Here is a 19,063-nt window from a genome sequence, read left to right as displayed (position 1 = left end):
CTGTCTGTCTGTCCGTCCGTCTGTCTGAGAGAGAGCGAGACTCACTGAGGCAGCTGTGGCCGTAGTGCACCATGAAGTCTGCCCCCAGGGCCCGAGCCGTGAAGTCGTCCACGCAGCAGGCTCCATACGTCACATCACCCATCACAATGGTGTCTGCCTCTGTGAACCTGGGACAGACACACACACACACCATGATGAAAACCACTCCTCTGACCGTACATGAGCACAAACTGAACTGTCCCCGTCATTCAACACACACAGCTCAGTCTATTAGCCCCACTGACCTCCCCCTCTCCCGATGGTTACCATGGCGAGTGATACCCCACCTGGCTCCGAGCATCCTGATAGGGTCAGCAGGCTCAATCCCCAGTCTCAGCATGTTACCATGTACGGGCTGTCTCTGACTAGGACAAGTCATAAAGTATATCAATCCCCAGCCTCACCATGCACTGGCTGTCTCTGACTAGGACAAGTCATTAAGTAGATCAATCCCCAGTCTCAGCATGTTACCATGTACGGGCTGTCTCTGACTAGGACAAGTCATTAAGTAGATCAATCCCCAGTCTCACCATGCACTGGCTCTCTGACTGGGACAAGTCATTAAGTAGATCAATCCCCAGGCTCAGCATGTTACCATGTACTGGTTGTCTCTGACTAGGACAAGTCATTAAATAGATCAATCCCCAGTCTCAGCATGTTACCATGTACTGGCTGTCTCTGACTAGGACAAGTCATTAAGTAGATCAATCCCCAGGCTCAGCATGTTACCATGTACTTACTGGTTGCTTCTGAGTGGGACAAGTCAAGTAGAGGGAATAGGAGCGACTCATATGAGTCATACCACTCAGATATTGCTTTTCCATCCCTTTATGATTGACATGCCAAACATCAGTAGGGCCTATAGAGCAGTCAGGTTGGTGGTCCCTGAACTAGAGGTCGACCGATTATGATTTTTCAACGCCGATACCGATACCAATTATTGGCGGACCAAAAAAAGCCTACCCGATTAAATCGGCCGATTTTTTTTTTTCATTTGTAATAATGACAATTACAACAATACTGAATTAACACTTATTTTAACTTAATATAAAACATCAATAAAATCAATTTAGCCTCAAAAATTGAAACATGTTCAATTTGGTTTAAATAATGCAAAAACAAAGTGTTGGAGAAGAAAGTAATATGCGCCATGTAAAAAAGCTAACGTTTAAGTTCCTTGCTCAGAACATCAGAACATATGAAAGCTGGTGGTTCCTTTTAACATGAGACTTCAATATTCCAAGGTAAGAGTAGGTTGTAGTTAATATAGTATTTATAGAACTATTTCTCTCTATACCATTTGTATTTCATATACCTTTGACTATTGGATGTTCTTATAGGCACTATAGTATTGCCAGTGTAACAGTATAGCTTCTGCCCACCCCGCCCCTACCTGGGCTCGAACCAGGAACACATCGACAACAGCCACACTCGAAGCATCGTTACCCATCGCGGCCCTTGCAGCGCAAGGGGAATAACTACTCCAAATCTAAAAGCGAGTGACGTTTGAAACAGTATTAGCGCACACCCAGCTAACTAGCTAGCCATTTCACATCAGTTACACCAGCCATTAGGCTGATAGGCTTGAAGTCATAAACAGCGCTATGCTTGCAAAGAGTTGCTGGCAAAACGCACGAAAGTGCTGTTTGAATGAATGATTACGGGCCTGCTGCTGCTCAGTCAGACTGCTCTATCAAATCAGACTCAATTATAACATAATAATACACAGAAATACGACCCTTTGGTCATTAATATGATCGAATCCGGAAACTATCATTTCGAAAACAACACATTTATTATTTCAGTGAAATACGGAACCGTTCAGTATTTTATCTAACGGGTGGCATCCCTAAGTCTAGATTTTCTTGTTACATTGCACAACCTTCAATGTATGTCATAATTTCATAAAATTCTGGCAAATTAGTTTGCAATGAGCCAGGCAGCCCAAACTGTTGCATATACCCTAACTCTGCGTGTAATGAACGCAAGAGAAATTACACAATTTCACCTGGTTAATATTGCCTGCTAAACTGGATTAGTAGTTATAACTGGTGATTATGATTGATTGTTTTTTATAACATAAGTTTAATGCTAGCTAGCAATTTACCTTGGCTTCCACTGCATTTGCGTAACAGGCAGATTACTCGTGGAGTGCAATGGTTAGAGCGTTGGACTAGTTAACTGTGCGGTTGCAAGATTGTAACCCCTGAGCTGACAAGGTGAAAATCTGTCATTCTGCCCCTGAACAAGGCAGTTCACCCACAGTTCCTAGGCAGTCATTGAAAATAAGAATGTGTTCTTAACTGACTTGCCTAGTTAAATAAATATATATATATATATATATATATATATATATATACACACACACACTGCTCAAAAAAATAAAGAGAACACTAAAATAACACATCCTAGATCTGAATGAATGAAATATTCTTATTAAATACTTTTTTCTTTACATAGTTGAATGTGCTGACAACAAAATCACACAAAAATTATCAATGGAAATCAAATTTATCAACCCATGGAAGTCTGGATTTGGAGTCATACTCAAAATTAAAGTGGAAAACCACACTACAGGCTGATCCAACTTTGATGTAATGTCCTTAAAACAAGTCAAAATGAGGCTCAGTAGTGTGTGTGGCCTCCACGTGCCTGTATGACCTCCCTACAACGCCTGGGCATGCTCCTGATGAGGTGGCGGACGGTCTCCTGAGGGATCTCCTCCCAGACCTGGACTAAAGCATCAACCAACTCCTGGACAGTCTGTGGTGCAACGTGGCGTTGGTGGATGGAGCGAGACATGATGTCCCAGATGTGCTCAATTGGATTCAGGTCTGGGGAACGGGCGGGCCAGTCCATAGCATCAATGCCTTCCTCTTGCAGGAACTGCTGACACACTCCAGCCACATGAGGTCTAGCATTGTCTTGCATTAGGAGGAACCCAGGGCCAACCGCACCAGCATATGGTCTCACAAGGGGTCTGAGGATCTCATCTCGGTACCTAATGGCAGTCAGGCTACCTCTGGCGAGCACATGGAGGGCTGTGCGGCCCCCCAAAGAAATGCCACCCCACACCATGACAGACCCACCGCCAAACCGGTCATGCTGGAGGATGTTGCAGGCAGCAGAACGTTCTCCACGGCGTCTCCAGACTCTGTCACGTCTGTCACATGTGCTCAGTGTGAACCTGCTTTCATCTGTGAAGAGCACAGGGCACCAGTGGCGAATTTGCCAATCTTGGTGTTCTATGGCAAATGCCAAATGCCATATGGGCTGTAAGCACAACCCCCACCTGTGGATGTCGGGCCCTCATACCACCCTCATTGAGTCTGTTTCTGACCGTTTGAGCAGACACATGCACATTTGTGGCCTGCTGGATGTCATTTTGCAGGGCTCTGGCAGTGCTCCTCCTGCTCCTCCTTGCACAAAGGTGGAGGTAGCGGTCCTGCTGCTGGGTTGTTGCCCTCCTACGACCTCCTCCACATCTCCTGATGTACTGGCCTGTCTCCTGGTAGCGCCTCCATGCTCTGGACACTACGCTGACAGACACAGCAAACCTTTTTGCCACAGCTCGCATTGATGTTCCATCCTGGATGAGCTGCTCTACCTGAGCCACTTGTGTGGGTTGTAGACTCCGTCTCATGCTACCACTAGAGTGAAAGCACCACCAGCATTCAAAAGTGACCAAAACATCGGCCAGGAAGCATAGGAACTGAGAAGTGGTCTGTCGTCACCACCTGCAGAACCACTCCTTTATTGGGGGTGTCTTGCTAATTGCCTATAATTTCCACCTGTTGTCTATTCCATTTGCACAACAGCATATGACATTTATTGTCAATCAGTGTTGCTTCCTAAGTGGACAGTTTGATTTCACAGAAGTGTGATTGACTTGGAGTTACATTGTGTTGTTTAAGTGTTCCCTTTATTTTTTTGAGCAGTGTGTGTATATATATATATATATATATTTTTTTTTAATAATCGGAAATCGGCGCGCAAAAATACCGATTTCCGATTGTAATGAAAACTTGAAATCTAACTAATCGGCCATTCCGATTAATCGGTCAACCTCTACCCTAAACAAGAGTCAATCATCATTGAACAACAGAGCAGCAATCAGTCAGTCGGTCTGCATCAACAGATGAGATATATTAGAGTGTCAGTATGAAGATGCTAAGTGGGGGTTGGGGTAAGTAAGGACAAATAAGGGGGAGGGGGACGGGGTAATAGGTTACTGGGCCAAGTATGGATTTATAGCACATCTGGATGGAAACTGCAGAGGCAGGGTCAATTACAGATGATCTGTCCATCTGTGGTCTTAGCATAAACATACCTTCAACTTCCCTATCCCCAACTCCACATTACATACAACTACTACAGAAGGTCTGTTCTAAGGAGAAAGCCACAAAGCTTTTTTCTGTTTTTCTTCTGCTTGAATATATTAAAAGCAGCAAATTAATTCATTCTGCATCTCATCATCCCTTCCGGGGGATTAAAATGCAAAGTAAAACTCCTAAACACTGAATAAAAGGAGTGAATGCAGAAAACTGGGAAAGAGAGGTGTGATGGATAAAGTACAGAGTGGGGAAAGAGAGAAGAGATGAGGAGAGGGGGGTGTTGTGGTTTAGGGACTGTGTTTTGACATATTTAGGCTAGCCAGTATAGGTAGTATTAAAAGTGAGAATAAAGATGAAAACAGGAGACTGCAACAGACAGTGTAGCCTACCCACCAATCCAGTCTGACTAACAAAAGCTGGCTGTCTACTGCTGCCCAGTCCGCAAACTATTAGATACTGGACACAGGCTACAGATGCCATGTCCTCCCTCTCTCCCTGTTTTAATTTCTCTCTTTCACTGGTGTTCATTGTACCTTCAACCTTCAGTTTAATACGAGATAGAGTCTGAACTTTGAACTTTCTCATCTCTCTGTTTACACCCATTTAATTTTCTAATTCCCCCTCTCTTTTTATATCCCTGTCCCTCTCCTCTCTCAGTGCTGGACTACCTTCACCCTCCAGAGGGGTATGGGCTCTCTTTATATTTGTTCTCTTCTCTAACCCCTCTCTCTCTTCCTCTAATGGCTGCTCTGGTGTGAAGGACACTACAGTCCACCTGAGCCTAGTAAAACACAGCCACATGGATGAAGGGAACTCATCCAGTAAATCAATATTGTCCTTCCAAGATATTATTTGCTTATCCTTTCTCTAGTCAAGGTCTTGATTCAGTGTGTGTTGTGTGTGTGACAGAGAGAGAGAGCTGTGCAATCGAGGGATCATGATAATGGGAGACTATGACACTAAGTGTTAGTAGCGCTCTCTGAACAATAGGCTTCCTTAAATCTCATCACAGATGTTCTTTTAAAGCATACTAATGACATTGTTAGAGCCGCATAAATGTATATCTCCCAGCTAAAAAATATATAGGGCATAGGGCTATCCTACAAGACTGCTGAAGAGAGATGCCGTGCAGTCTACCCACCACAGCAGCAGTCTAACCACTACAGCAGCAGTCTACCCACAACAGCATTCACAGCAGCAGTCTACCCACCACAGCAGCAGTCTACCCACCACAGCAGCAGTCTACCCACCACAGTAGCAGTCTACCCATCACAGCAGCAGTCTACCCACCACAGCAGCAGTCTACCCACCACAGCAGCAGTCTACCCACCATGGCAGCAGTCTACCCACCACGGCAGCAGTCTACCCACCACAGTAGCAGTCTACCCACCACAGTAGCAGTCTACCCACCACAGCAGCACTCTACCCACCACAGCATTCACAGCAGCAGGCTACCCACCACAGCAACAGTCTACCCACCACAGCAACAGCCTACCCACCACAGCAACAGTCTACCCACCACAGCAGCAGTCTACCCACCACAGCAGCAGTCTACCCACAACAGCAACATACTACCCACCACAGCAGCAGTCTACCCACCACAGCAGCAGTCTACCCACCACAGCATTCACAGCAGCAGTCTACCCACCACAGCATTCACAGCAGCAGTCTACCCACCACAGCATTAACAGCAGCAGTCTACCTACCACCGCATTCGCAGCAGCAGTCTAACCACCACAGCAGCACAGCAGCAGTCTACCCTCAACAGTAGTAGTCTACCCACCACAGCAGCAGTCTACCCACCACAGCAACAGTCTACCCACCACAGCAACAGTCTACCCACCACAGCAGCACAGCAGCAGTCTACCCACAACAGTAGTAGTCTACCCACCACAGCAGCAGTCTACCCACCACAGCAGCAGTCTACCCACCACAGCAACACCACAGCAACAGTCTACCCACCACAGCAACAGTCTACCCACCACAGCAACAGTCTACCCACCACAGCAACAGTTTACCCACCACAGCAGCAGTCTACCCACCACAGCAGCAGTCTACCCACCACAGCAGCAGTCTACCCACCACAGCAGCAGTCAACCCACCACAGCAGCAGTCTACCCACCACAGCAGCAGTCTACCCACCACAGCATTCACAGCAGCAGTCTACCCACCACAGCATTCACAGCAGCAGTCTACCCACCACAGCATTCACAGCAGCAGTCTACCCACCACAGCATTCACAGCAGCAGTCTACCCACCACAGCATTCACAGCAGCAGTCTACCCACCACAGCAGCAGTCTACCCACCACAGCAGCATAGCAGCAGTCTACCCACAACAGTAGCAGTCTACCCACCACAGCAGCAGACTACCCACCACAGCAGCAGTCTACCCACCACAATAACAGTCTACCCACCACAGCAACACCACAGCAACAGTCTACCCACCACAGCAGCAGTCTACCCACCAGAGTAGCAGTCTACCCACCACAGCAGCAGTCTACCCACCACAGCAGCACAGCAGCAGTCTACCCACAACAGTAGCAGTCTACCCACCACAGCAGCAGTCTACCCACCACAATAACAGTCGACCCACCACAGCAACACCACAGCAACAGTCTACCCACCACAGCAGCAGTCTACCCACCACAGCAGCAGTCTACCCACCACAGCAGCAGTCTACCCACCACAGCATTCACAGCAGCAGTCTACCCACCACAGCATTCACAGCAGCAGTCTACCCACCACAGCATTCACAGCAGCAGTCTACCCACCACAGCATTCACAGCAGCAGTCTACCCACCACAGCAGCAGTCTACCCACCACAGCAGCACAGCAGCAGTCTACCCACAACAGTAGCAGTCTACCCACCACAGCAGCAGACTACCCACCACAGCAGCAGTCTACCCACCACAGCAGCAGTCTACCCACCACAGCAACAGTCTACCCACCACAGCAGCAGTCTACCCACCACAGCAGCAGTCTACCCACCACAGCAGCAGTCTACCCACCACAGCAGCAGTCTACCCACCACAGCATTCACAGCAGCAGTCTACCCACCACAGCATTCACAGCAGCAGTCTACCCACCACAGCATTCACAGCAGCAGTCTACCCACCACAGCATTCACAGCAGCAGTCTACCCACCACAGCATTCACAGCAGCAGTCTACCCACCACAGCAGCAGTCTACCCACCACAGCAGCACAGCAGCAGTCTACCCACAACAGTAGCAGTCTACCCACCACAGCAGCAGACTACCCACCACAATAACAGTCTACCCACCACAGCAACACCACAGCAACAGTCTACCCACCACAGCAGCAGTCTACCCACAACAGTAGCAGTCTACCCACCACAGCAGCAGACTACCCACCACAGCAGCAGTCAACCCACCACAGCAGCAGTCTACCCACCACAGCAGCAGTCTACCCACCACAGCATTCACAGCAGCAGTCTACCCACCACAGCATTCACAGCAGCAGTCTACCCACCACAGCATTCACAGCAGCAGTCTACCCACCACAGCAGCAGTCTACCCACCACAGCAGCACAGCAGCAGTCTACCCACAACAGTAGCAGTCTACCCACCACAGCAGCAGTCTACCCACCACAATAACAGTCTACCCACCACAGCAGCAGTCTACCCACCACAATAACAGTCTACCCACCACAGCAGCAGTCTACCCACCAGAGTAGCAGTCTACCCACCACAGCAGCACAGCAGCAGTCTACCCACCACAGCATTCACAGCAGCAGTCTACCCACCACAGCAGCAGTCTACCCACCACAGCAGCACAGCAGCAGTCTACCCACAACAGTAGCAGTCTACCCACCACAGCAGCAGACTACCCACCACAGCAGCAGTCTACCCACCACAATAACAGTCTACCCACCACAGCAACACCACAGCAACAGTCTACCCACCACAGCAGCAGTCTACCCACCAGAGTAGCAGTCTACCCACCACAGCAGCAGTCTACCCACCACAGCAACAGTCTACCCACCACAGCAGCAGTCTACCCACCACAGCAGCAGTCTACCCACCACAGTAGCAGTCTACCCACCACAGTAGCAGTCTACCCACCACAGCAGCAGTCTACCCACCACAGCAGCAGTCTACCCACCACAGCAGCAGTCAACCCACCACAGCAGCAGTCTACCCCACATTCACAGCAGCAGTCTACCCACCACAGCAGCAGTCTACCCACCACAGCAGCACAGCAGCAGTCTACCCACAACAGTAGCAGTCTACCCACCACAGCAGCAGACTACCCACCACAGCAGCAGTCTACCCACCACAGCAGTCTACCCACCACAGCAGCAGTCTACCCACCACAGCAGCAGTCTACCCACCAGAGTCACAGCAGCAGTCTACCCACCACAGCATCTACCCACCACAGCAGCAGTCTACCCACCACAGCAGCAGTCTACCCACCACAGCAGTCTACCCACCACAGTAGCAGTCTACCCACCACAGCAGCAGTCTACCCACCACAGCAGCAGTCTACCCACCACAGCAGCAGTCACCCACCACAGCAGCAGTCTACCCACCACAGCATTCACAGCAGCAGTCTACCCACCACAGCATTCACAGCAGCAGTCTACCCACCACAGCATTCACAGCAGCAGTCTACCCACCACAGCAGCAGTCTACCCACCACAGCAGCACAGCAGCAGTCTACCCACAACAGTAGCAGTCTACCCACCACAGCAGCAGTCAACCCACCACAGCAGCAGTCTACCCACCACAGCAGCAGTCTACCCACCACAGCATTCACAGCAGCAGTCTACCCACCACAGCATTCACAGCAGCAGTCTACCCACCACAGCATTCACAGCAGCAGTCTACCCACCACAGCAGCAGTCTACCCACCACAGCAGCACAGCAGCAGTCTACCCACAACAGTAGCAGTCTACCCACCACAGCAGCAGTCTACCACAGCAGCAGTCTACCCACCACAGCAGCAGTCTACCCACCACAGCAGCAGTCTACCCACCACAGCAGCAGTCTACCCACCACAGTAGCAGTCTACCCACCACAGCAGCAGTCTACCCACCACAGCAGCAGTCTACCCACCACAGAATTCACAGCAGCAGTCTACCCACCACAGCAATAGTCTACCCACCACAGTAGCAGTCTACCCACCACAGCAGCATACTGCAATATCTACAATTTAAATGACTGCACTGCAGAATATTACTGTATCTAATCAAGCATCCATCTGCAAGAAATAACATTATCATGCCATCTTATTGGTGCTACACATCTCATTATTTCCACTGCGTGACTGAAATACCTGGGTAATAAATGCAAGGAATCTGATTACAGAGCTGAGGCCCCAATGAGAGAAGTGATGCTACCTGGGACCGGGAGAGTAAGTACAGAGCAAAGAGGAGCACAATTCCCCTGTTCCACTGGAGAAGGGCTGAACGAGGGAGAGAAAGGAGGAAAGAGAGAGGGTGGAGAAAGAGAGATGGGGAGAGAGAAAGAAAGAGAACGAGAAAGAGAAGAAAACGTAGAGAGAAAGAGAGAGAAAGAGAGAATGAAGGCTATCAGTGTTCACAACAACCCAACCCTCAAGCCCCATCTCACACAACCCTCAAACCCCATCTCACACAACCCTCAAGCCCCATCTCACACAACCCTCAAGCCCCATCTCACACCGGACTTATGAACGATTGGCCGGGATAACAAAGCTCTCCCTCTCCCACCCTCTCGTCTCCATTTACTGGGCATCAGCTGTAGTTACCATCTCTGGCTCTTGAGCTGAAACATCAGAAGTGAAATGTCATTAAGATGTAATTTAGATGACGAGAAGCCTGTGAACTCCTTGTTAATTAGGGGCCCTCGTTAGCAGACAGTTAGAACAGAGGTCATAGCTAGGTGATTGGAGAGTTGTGGTTATGTACTGCACAGACAGATGCATAAACTCAAATCAGACCAGCATCTTGTATGCATGCATAAACACACTCACTGGACAGCTTGACTAAGGGATCACCAGTGACAATGTATCATTGTAGATCAGCGGGGGGCTTTATTTACATAGTGGATCGATACCGTTCTCTCCCACTGTCAAGGGGAATCACGAGGGTAGCATGAAAGTAGATCCATCCACTTCCCGCTGTCCTCGGGAGATGAAATCCTTGCCTGGCTGCGACAGGAATTTCATCAGAGCCCAGCATGGGAGAAAGAGGCGCCTGTCGGTTTGGGCTCTCTTTCTCTCCGGGTTGGGAACAGCACCGCAGCAGACAGACAGACAGACGCAGATTGACAAACTTCCCCCATCTTCCTGAATCAGTGCACCACCACACAAACCCTCTCCCTGTCAACCAATGACACTTCTTCCCTTATGACAATTAATTGTTTGCGCTTTAACTAACATGCTGCTTTAAATTTGTTTGATTAGGTGCTGACAGGCGTTGGGGTTGTCACTGAGCCTCTATTACGATGATTCCTGTCACGTTGCGCTCGAGATGGATGGCGTTTTGATGCGGATGTGCATTGAAATATGTTAAGTACTTCTCCCCTCAAGACATACTTGTTGGGCATTCAATCATGATGTTTCAGACACTAGTAGCCAACAGACCAAACACAAGTCTGACTATTTACTACGGAGAGACATCAAAACACCGACCTGACTTGACAGACAATACAAACAGCTGTCCGTGTGTGTGTGTGTGTGTGTGGTGAGTACCTCAAGTCACATCAAACTCCACCAACATTCTACAATACGTCTGACTGTTAGTGTTTGCGAGGGGAATGGACTAATGGAGTTGTACACAGACCACAGTGAGCGGGCTTCAAAAAAGGGTCCAGTCATATGAAACAAAACATTTACCAACAAATGAGCCATTGAGACAGCAGACATAGCAGGCATAGCATGCTGTGAGCTCCCTATGCTTGTCTTTAATATGGGCTCATTGCTGTCGCTGTGATTTATGAACAGCAAAAATATTTGAAACTCCCAGCTGTGTGCCGCGGTGCACCCCCCAGCCCGGGTACTGGGAGGGATTGTAAGTATGGGTGGGGATGTATGCATGTGCAAGGAAGGAAGGAAGAGGGAGGAGAAAAAGAGAGAGGGAGAAACAGCGGAATAAGGGAAGAAGGAGTGACCTGGCCTGCTGAGCTTACTAAGAGGAGATTCAGCAACACAGCAACAAAATGGAATTCAATAAAAAAGCATATTTATTGCTAAAAGCAGAACCAACGCGTTTTGGCTTTTTGCCTTCAGGGTTTTAATTACTGAGAGGGTCATTCCATTCCTAAATGTCTCAAACCCTGAACAATAGCCTACTTTTTCAGACATCCGGTGGAATAAGATCTGGCTTTACAGGGTGACTCTTTTCAGACAAGGGGATGAATGCAATGCCATCATTTCTGTGAAAGTGACCCAGTTCAATCCTGTGGCGCTGGTTGGGGGCCATGTTGGGCAATGGCCACCAGGATCTGTCAAGGCAAAATTGTAAAAGTAAAATCTGTCACTCAGCAGGCCTTTCAGTCCTTTAGTGAGCCGTAGCAATATGTGAAGCTAGCCATGTGTCTATGGTGCCCATTCTAGGCGGGTGTTATAACAGTGGAGACAGGAGAGTGGTCTCAGGGGAGAGGTAGACAGCCAGATAAGCAGGGTGGTCGCAGGAAGAGCTGACACCCTCTGACAACTTCACTGAGGAAGTGTGACAGCAGCGTCTGACCAGACAACATACAACACAGTCACATTCAGTAGAAATTAGTAGGTTACGGGTGTGACATATTTATATCCTGCACCTGGTGATGGCTCATCTTTTATTTCATTACATTTCAGACAAGAGCTCCTATTCGTCCTGCGTCTGTGAGCAGGGATGGAGGGAGGATATTGGAGGAGAGGAAGAGGCACTTCCCTGGGTAATAGCAGGGCAACTCAGCGGAGAGGAAGCCTCATTATTTTCTCTTTAGAAGAATCAAGTTAGAGAGAAAGTAAAGGCAAAAATATGGAGGGAGAGAGAACGGAGAAAAATGAAAGTCTGTGTCAGAGAGGGAGACAAGAAGAGATGATAGAGAGATGATAGAGGGAGACGAGAGAGATGATAGAGAGATGCCAGAGGGAGATGAGAGAGGGGGACAAGGGAGAGATGCTAGAGGGAGATGCTAGAGAGAGATGCTAGAGAGAGATGATAGAGGGAGATGATAGAGAGAGATTATAGAGGGATGCTAGAGGGAGATGAGATAGGGAGACAAGAGAGAGATGCTAGAGGGAGATGCTAGAGGGAGATGAGAGAGGGAGACAAGGGAGAGATGCTAAAGGGAGATGCTAGAGAGAGATGCTAGAGGGAGACAAGAGAGAGATGCTAGAGGGAGATGCTAGAAAGAGATGAGAGGGATGCTAGAGAGAGATGAGAGAGGGAGATGCTAGAGGGAGATGAGAGAGGGAGACAAGAGAGGGATGATAGAGAGATGCTAGAGGGAGATGCTAGAGAGAGATGATAGAGGGAGATGAGAGAGGGAGACAAGAGAGAGATGAGAGAGGGAGACGAGAGAGATGAGAGAGGGAGACAAGAGAGAGATGATAGAGGGAGACAAGATGGATGATAGAGAGATGCCAGAGGGAGATGCTAGAGAGAGATGATAGAGGGAGATGAGAGAGGGAGACAAGAGAGAGATGATAGAGAGATGCTAGAGAGAGATGATAGAGGGAGACAATAGAGAGATGATAGAAGGAGACAAGAGAGAGATGATAGAGGGAGACAAGAGAGATGATAGAGAGATGCCAGAGGGAGATGATAGAGCGAGAGCAGTGATAGAGAGAGATGCTAGAGAGAGATGATAGAGGGAGATGAGAGAGGGAGACGAGATGCTAGAGGGAGACAAGAGGGAGACAAGAGAGAGATGATAGAGGGAGACAAGATGGATGATAGAGAGATGCCAGAGGGAGATGCTAGAGAGAGATGATAGAGGGAGACAAGAGAGAGATGATAGAGAGATGCTAGAGAGAGATGATAGAGGGAGACAATAGAGAGATGATAGGAGACAAGAGAGAGATGATAGAGAGATGCCAGAGGGAGATGATAGAGCGAGAGCAGTGATAGAGAGAGATGCTAGAGAGAGATGATAGAGAGAGATGATAGAGGGAGATGAGAGAGGGAGACAAGAGAGAGATGATAGAGAGATGCTAGAGAGAGATGATAGAGGGAGACAATAGAGAGATGATAGAAGGAGACAAGAGAGAGATGATAGAGGGAGACAAGATAGATGATAGAGAGATGCCAGAGGGAGATGCTAGAGAGAGATGATAGAGGGAGATGAGAGAGGGAGACTAGATGCTAGAGGGAGACAAGAGAGATGATAGAGGGAAACAAGAGAGATGATAGAGAGATGCCAGAGGGAGATGTTAGAGAGAGATGATAGAGGGAGACGAGAGATGATAGAGAGATACTAGAGGGAGATGCCTGAGAGAGATGACAGAGGGAGACAAGAGAGAGATGATAGAGGGAGACAAGAGATATATGATAAAGGGAGGCAAGAGAAAGATGATAGAGGAAGACAAGAGAGATGATAGAGAGATGCTAGAGGGAGATACTAGAGATAGATGATAGAGGGAGATGATAGAGAGAGACGAGAGATGATAGAGAGATACTAGAGGGAGATGCTAGAGAGAGATGATAGAGGGAGACAAGAGATATATGATAAAGGGAGGCAAGAGAAAGATGATAGAGGAAGACAAGAGAGATGATAGAGAGATGCTAGAGGGAGATACTAGAGATAGATGATAGAGGGAGATGATAGAGAGAGACGAGAGATGATAGAGAGATACTAGAGGGAGATGCTAGAGAGAGATGATAGAGGGAGATTAGAGAGGGAGATTAGAGAGGGAGATGATACAGACTCAGTGAGCATAGCCTTGCTATTGAGAAAGGCCGACGTAGGCAGACCTGGCTCTCAAGAGAAGACAGGCTATGTGCTCACTGCCCACAAAAGGTTGAAAGGTTGAAACTGAGCTGTACTTCCTAACCTCCTGCTCAATGTATGACCATATTAGAGACACATATTTCCCTCAGATTACACAGATCCACAAAGAATTCGAAAACAAACACGATTTTGATCAACTCCCATATCTACTGGGTGAAATACCACATTGTGCCATCACTATAGCAAGATTTGTGACCTGTTGCCACAAGGTCAACCAGTGAAGAACAAACACCATTGTAAATACAACCCATATTTATGCTTATTTATTTTCACTTTTGTACTTTAACCATTTGCACATCATTACAACACTGTATATAATAAGACATTTGTAATGTCTTTATTCTTTTGAAACTTCTGAGTGTAATGTTAACTGTTCATTTTTAATGTTTATTTCACTTTTGTATATTATCTACCTCACTTGCCTTGGAAATGTTAACATTGGTTTCCCATGCCAATAAAGCCTCTTGAATTGAATTGATAGAGAGAGGGAGATAGAGGAGAACAATATAAGAGCAATGGAGTGAGTTGAAACACAGATAAGGAGGTTGTGTGATGAAGGGGGTGTAAATGAGGTGGTGGAGAGAGAAGAGGAGAGAAGAGATGGAGAGAGAGAAGGCCTCTGCTGGCTGAGTGCATAAGGCAGATGAGCTGTTTGCTCCGGGGTTTGTAATATTAACAAATCTGATATCAGTAATCTGCTTTGCACACACAGAACACAGGAAATACCCTGACAAAAAACTCCCCTCCAAAAAGAAATCTGGCAGGGCCACCATGTTGGATGATGATGATTAAATGTTTCCCTAGTTCTTTCTCTCTCTGAGCGTTTTGCTCGACCAAGATTTCTTCCATTTAGCGTTGTAGTACAAACACTATGACTCCCACGTCTTACACCAGGAAAATTGGAAGACAAAACACGGGTGAAAATGACAGACTAATTGTAGTCAGAGAGAGTGAATGGGTACATTAGATATACTGGTAACGTGGTAACATGGGCGGCAGGCAGGTGGGGAGGAAGGCAGGCGGGCAGGGAGGCAGGCGGGCAGGCAGGGAGGCAGGCGGGGAGGGAGGCAGGCAGGCGGGCAGGGAGGCAGGCGGGCAGGCAGGGAGGGAGGCAGGCAGGCGGGCAGGGAGGGCGGCAGGCAGGCAGGCGGGGAGGGAGGCAGGGGGGCAGGCAGGGAGGCAGGCGGGAAGGCAGGCAGGTGGGGAGCGGGCAGGCGGGGGCGAGGCAGGCGGGCAGGCAGGGAGGTAGGCGGGGAGGGAGGCAGGCGGGCAGGCGGCGAGGGGGCAGGCAGGGGGAGGGAGGCAGGCAGGCAGGCGGGGAGGCAGGCGGGCAGGCAGGGAGGCAGGCAGGGAGGGAGGCAGGCGGGGAGGAGGCAGGGGGCAGGCAGGGAGGCAGGCGGGGAGGAGGCAGGCAGGGGGGGAGGCAGGGAGGAGGCAGGCGGGGGAGGGAGGCAGGCAGGCGGGGAGGGAGGCGGGCAGGCAGGCAGGCAGGTAGGCGGGCAGGGAGCGAGGCAGGCGGGGAGGGAGGCAGGCAGGCGGGGAGCGAGGCAGGCAGGAGGCAGGCGGGGGAGGGAGGCAGGCGGCCAGGAGGCAGGCAGGCTGGGAGGGAGGCAGGCAGGCGGGGAGTGAGGCAGGCCGGCAGGCGGGGAGGGAGGCGAGCAGGCAGGCGGGGAGGGAGGCAGGCGGGGAGGGAGGCAGGCGGGGAGGCGGGCAGGCAGGCGGGCAGGCAGGCGGGCGGGCGGAGGGAGGCGGGCAGGCAGGCGGGAGGCAGGCGGGCGGGCAGGGAGCGAGGCAGGCGGGGAGGGAGGCAGGCAGGCAGGCAGGGAGCGAGGCAGGCGGGCAGGCAGGAGGCAGGCGGGCAGGCAGGGAGGCAGGCGGGGAGGGATGCAGGCGGGGAGGGAGGCAGGCGGCCAGGAGGCAGGCAGGCGGGGAGGGAGGCGGGCAGGCAGGCGGGAAGGGAGGCGGGCAGACAGGCAGGGAGTGAGGCAGGCGGGGAGGCAGGCAGGCGGGGGAGGGAAGCAGGCAGGGAGGGAGGGAGGCGGGCGGGGGGAGGGAGGGAGGGAGGCAGGGAGGCGGGCGGAGAGGGAGGTGGGCAGGTAGGCGGGGTGGGAGGCAGATAGGCGGGGTGGGAGGCAGGCAGGGAGGGAGGCGGGCGGGCAGGGAGGCAGGCAGGCAGGGAGGGAGGCGGGCTGGCGGGAGGCAGGCAGGGAGGGAGGCGGCGGGGAGGGAGGCAGGGAGGCGGGGAACGAGGCAGGCAGGGAGGCAGGCGGGGAGGGAGGCAGGCGGGCAGGCAGGCGGGGTGGGAGGCAGGCAGGGAGGGAGGCGGGCGGGCGGGCAGGGAGGCAGGCAGGCAGGGATGGAGGCGGGCGGGCGGGCGGGCGGGAGGCAGGCAGGCAGGGAGGCAGGCAGGCAGGCAGGGAGGGAGGCAGGCAGGGAAGATGGGATGAAGCTTAGACAGATGTTTTCAATAACACCATTAGATAATCCTTTAACTCCACCAAAAACAAGATCATTACTGCTGGGTCTAGTTCGGTGAGCGTATCTCATCTATTTGTTCTGGCAGGTTCTCAAACAGCCTGGGACCGGGTCATTATGCAAAAGACCACAGCTTTATCAACATACAGACCCTCTAAACTCCATAGCACTGCATTCTGAAAGGTGCTTGAATCCAATTTTAAAAAACAAAACAAAATGATATGGCAACTGTTATGGGAATCCAATATTGTTGTTCAGAGCTGGGAGTGGAGAACCCTAGTAAGCTTCAATCTCATCTATAGAGAGCTTTAAAAAAAATGCAGACATCTATTATATAATTGGGTTATCAGATCTCAGAACAAGGCGTAAAAGGAGGAACCAGTGGACAGCACAGTGGGACCTTGGAGTACTGAGGGGACATTAAAGGCTTTTAGTGGTGTTGCAGAGGGAATACAGTTTGATGGAATCTGATCTGAGGTCAGTCACTAGGCTTTAACCCCTCTGCTCAGCCAGAGATAGGATAACTCATGTCCCTCAGGTTTCTTTACATGATACACTGGTATGGATAAACCTTTTACAGCGCAGCTATTTTAAAATCATCAGTTCGGATGATATAAAAATGCATGGTGCTTTTCTCACTGGGATGTGCAAATACACTGTCTGCAGCAACAACACACTGCAATCCAAATCCCCATGCCCAAAAGGGCTATGTACAAGTGAGACAAAATGGTTACAAATAGCTATCACTGTAGTAATTGATAGTAATATTCTGTCTCTCTCTTCCTACAACCTCCCTCTACTATCTATCTGTCACTCTGTTCCCTCCAGTCATATGACAATTTCTCTCCTCCTTTTCCACAACTGCTCTTAATTTCAAAAACTTGTTTTGGCTTCTCTCCACCTCCTCTCTTCCCTCCCCCTCTCTTCCCTCCTCCTCTCTTCCCTCCCCCTCTCAACATTTCTCATTTTCTCAATCCTTGGCATAGTCCACCGCCGTGCTGCTTTCTAGACCTACTGACATTCTACTACAGTATTCTACTCTTCTCTATCCTCCCCTGTTAGACATGACATTATTTTGCTCCCTCATTCCATAAGGTCATCCCTTCATCTTTGCCCTCCCCTCCTCCTTCACACTCTCTCCTTCAGAGGGAGCACAGGGCAGATGTGTAGCTAACCTTTACAAAGCAGGAAGCCTTGTTACAAACGGCTCATTAGGTCCTACAATAGCCTCTCTGCTTTATATGTGGATACTACTGATCTCTGTTCACAAGAATCTGTATTTTCACATTCAGTTCAGATACACACTGAGTGTACAAAACATACCCCGTTCAAAGGCACTTCAATATTTTGTCTTGCCCATTCACCCTCTGAATGTCACACATACACAGTCCATGTCTCAAATGTCACATGGCTTAAAAATCCTTCTCCTTAAAAATCTCCTCCCCTTCATCTACACTGATTGAAGTGGATTTAACAAGTGACATCAATAAGGGATCACAGCTTTCACCTGGATTCACCTGGTCAGTCAGTGTACAGTATTAACATTCAGAGATATTAACATTGTTACAGTGTGTCCATGTTTAACCAACGGTATTAGAACATGTACATACATGGAACTCTAGTTTTCTATTATTCAAATACAGAATTAGCCATTGGTCCATTTCCATTTTGCTCACATTGAACTGGCTGTCAACTGCCTGCAATCACTCCAAAATAACATCTTAAAAGCCCAAAACTCATTTTAAATGTGCATGAGCATATGTCCACACATATTCATGTTCCCCTTTGAAATTACAGGTAATATTACGCATCGCTCTGTGTTCAATTATGTCTGCATGTGGTGGGGGCTGGAATGTACCGTTGGTCCTAAATGGTCTGACTTAGTGATGCAGGAGTGAAATAGGAGAGAGTGGAGAGTAGGCTGGAACCTTGAGTTTCCCGAGCAGAGCACTGGACACTCCGTATCTCACATACACAACGCTGGGCAGACAGACGGAAGGACAAGGGAATATGTTTATTTCATTACTTCATGAATAACCAAGATTCACTCAAAAAGCTGATGAGTTCCCTGCTCCGCTCCCTCCGTCTCCCAGTGTAATTAGCTACTGTGGAGTTCTGTCGTCAGCTGCTCACTCGCTCATATTTCATTTAGGTGCCGATCCCAAATGACATCCTATTCCCATTACTGAAAACAAGTCGTGCACTATAGGGTATAGGCCACCATTTGGGATGTACCCAGACAGTGTGATGGAGAGAAAGGGCAGACCGTCAG

The 19,063-nt window shown here is 49.6% G+C and overlaps 1 protein-coding gene across 8 annotated transcripts in view; it reads right to left on the bottom strand.

Annotated features, from left to right (window-relative positions):
- LOC112267114 (2-(3-amino-3-carboxypropyl)histidine synthase subunit 1) overlaps window positions 1–19,063 on the bottom strand; it is a 100,792-nt gene that overhangs the window by 57,090 nt on the left and 24,639 nt on the right. For all 8 annotated transcript variants that reach the window (XM_042297418.1, XM_042297423.1, XM_042297422.1 and 5 more), the window contains one exon: window positions 46–167. In XM_042297418.1, the coding sequence (XP_042153352.1) occupies window positions 46–167 (122 nt within the window). The remainder of the gene's footprint in view (window positions 1–45; window positions 168–19,063) is intronic.

The sequence above is a fragment of the Oncorhynchus tshawytscha genome, linkage group LG14 (assembly GCF_018296145.1).
Source record: "Oncorhynchus tshawytscha isolate Ot180627B linkage group LG14, Otsh_v2.0, whole genome shotgun sequence".
In the NCBI taxonomy this organism is placed as follows: Eukaryota; Metazoa; Chordata; class Actinopteri; order Salmoniformes; family Salmonidae; genus Oncorhynchus; species Oncorhynchus tshawytscha.
Note: the sequence above shows the minus strand (reverse complement) of the source record. Positions and strands in the feature narration are given on the sequence as shown.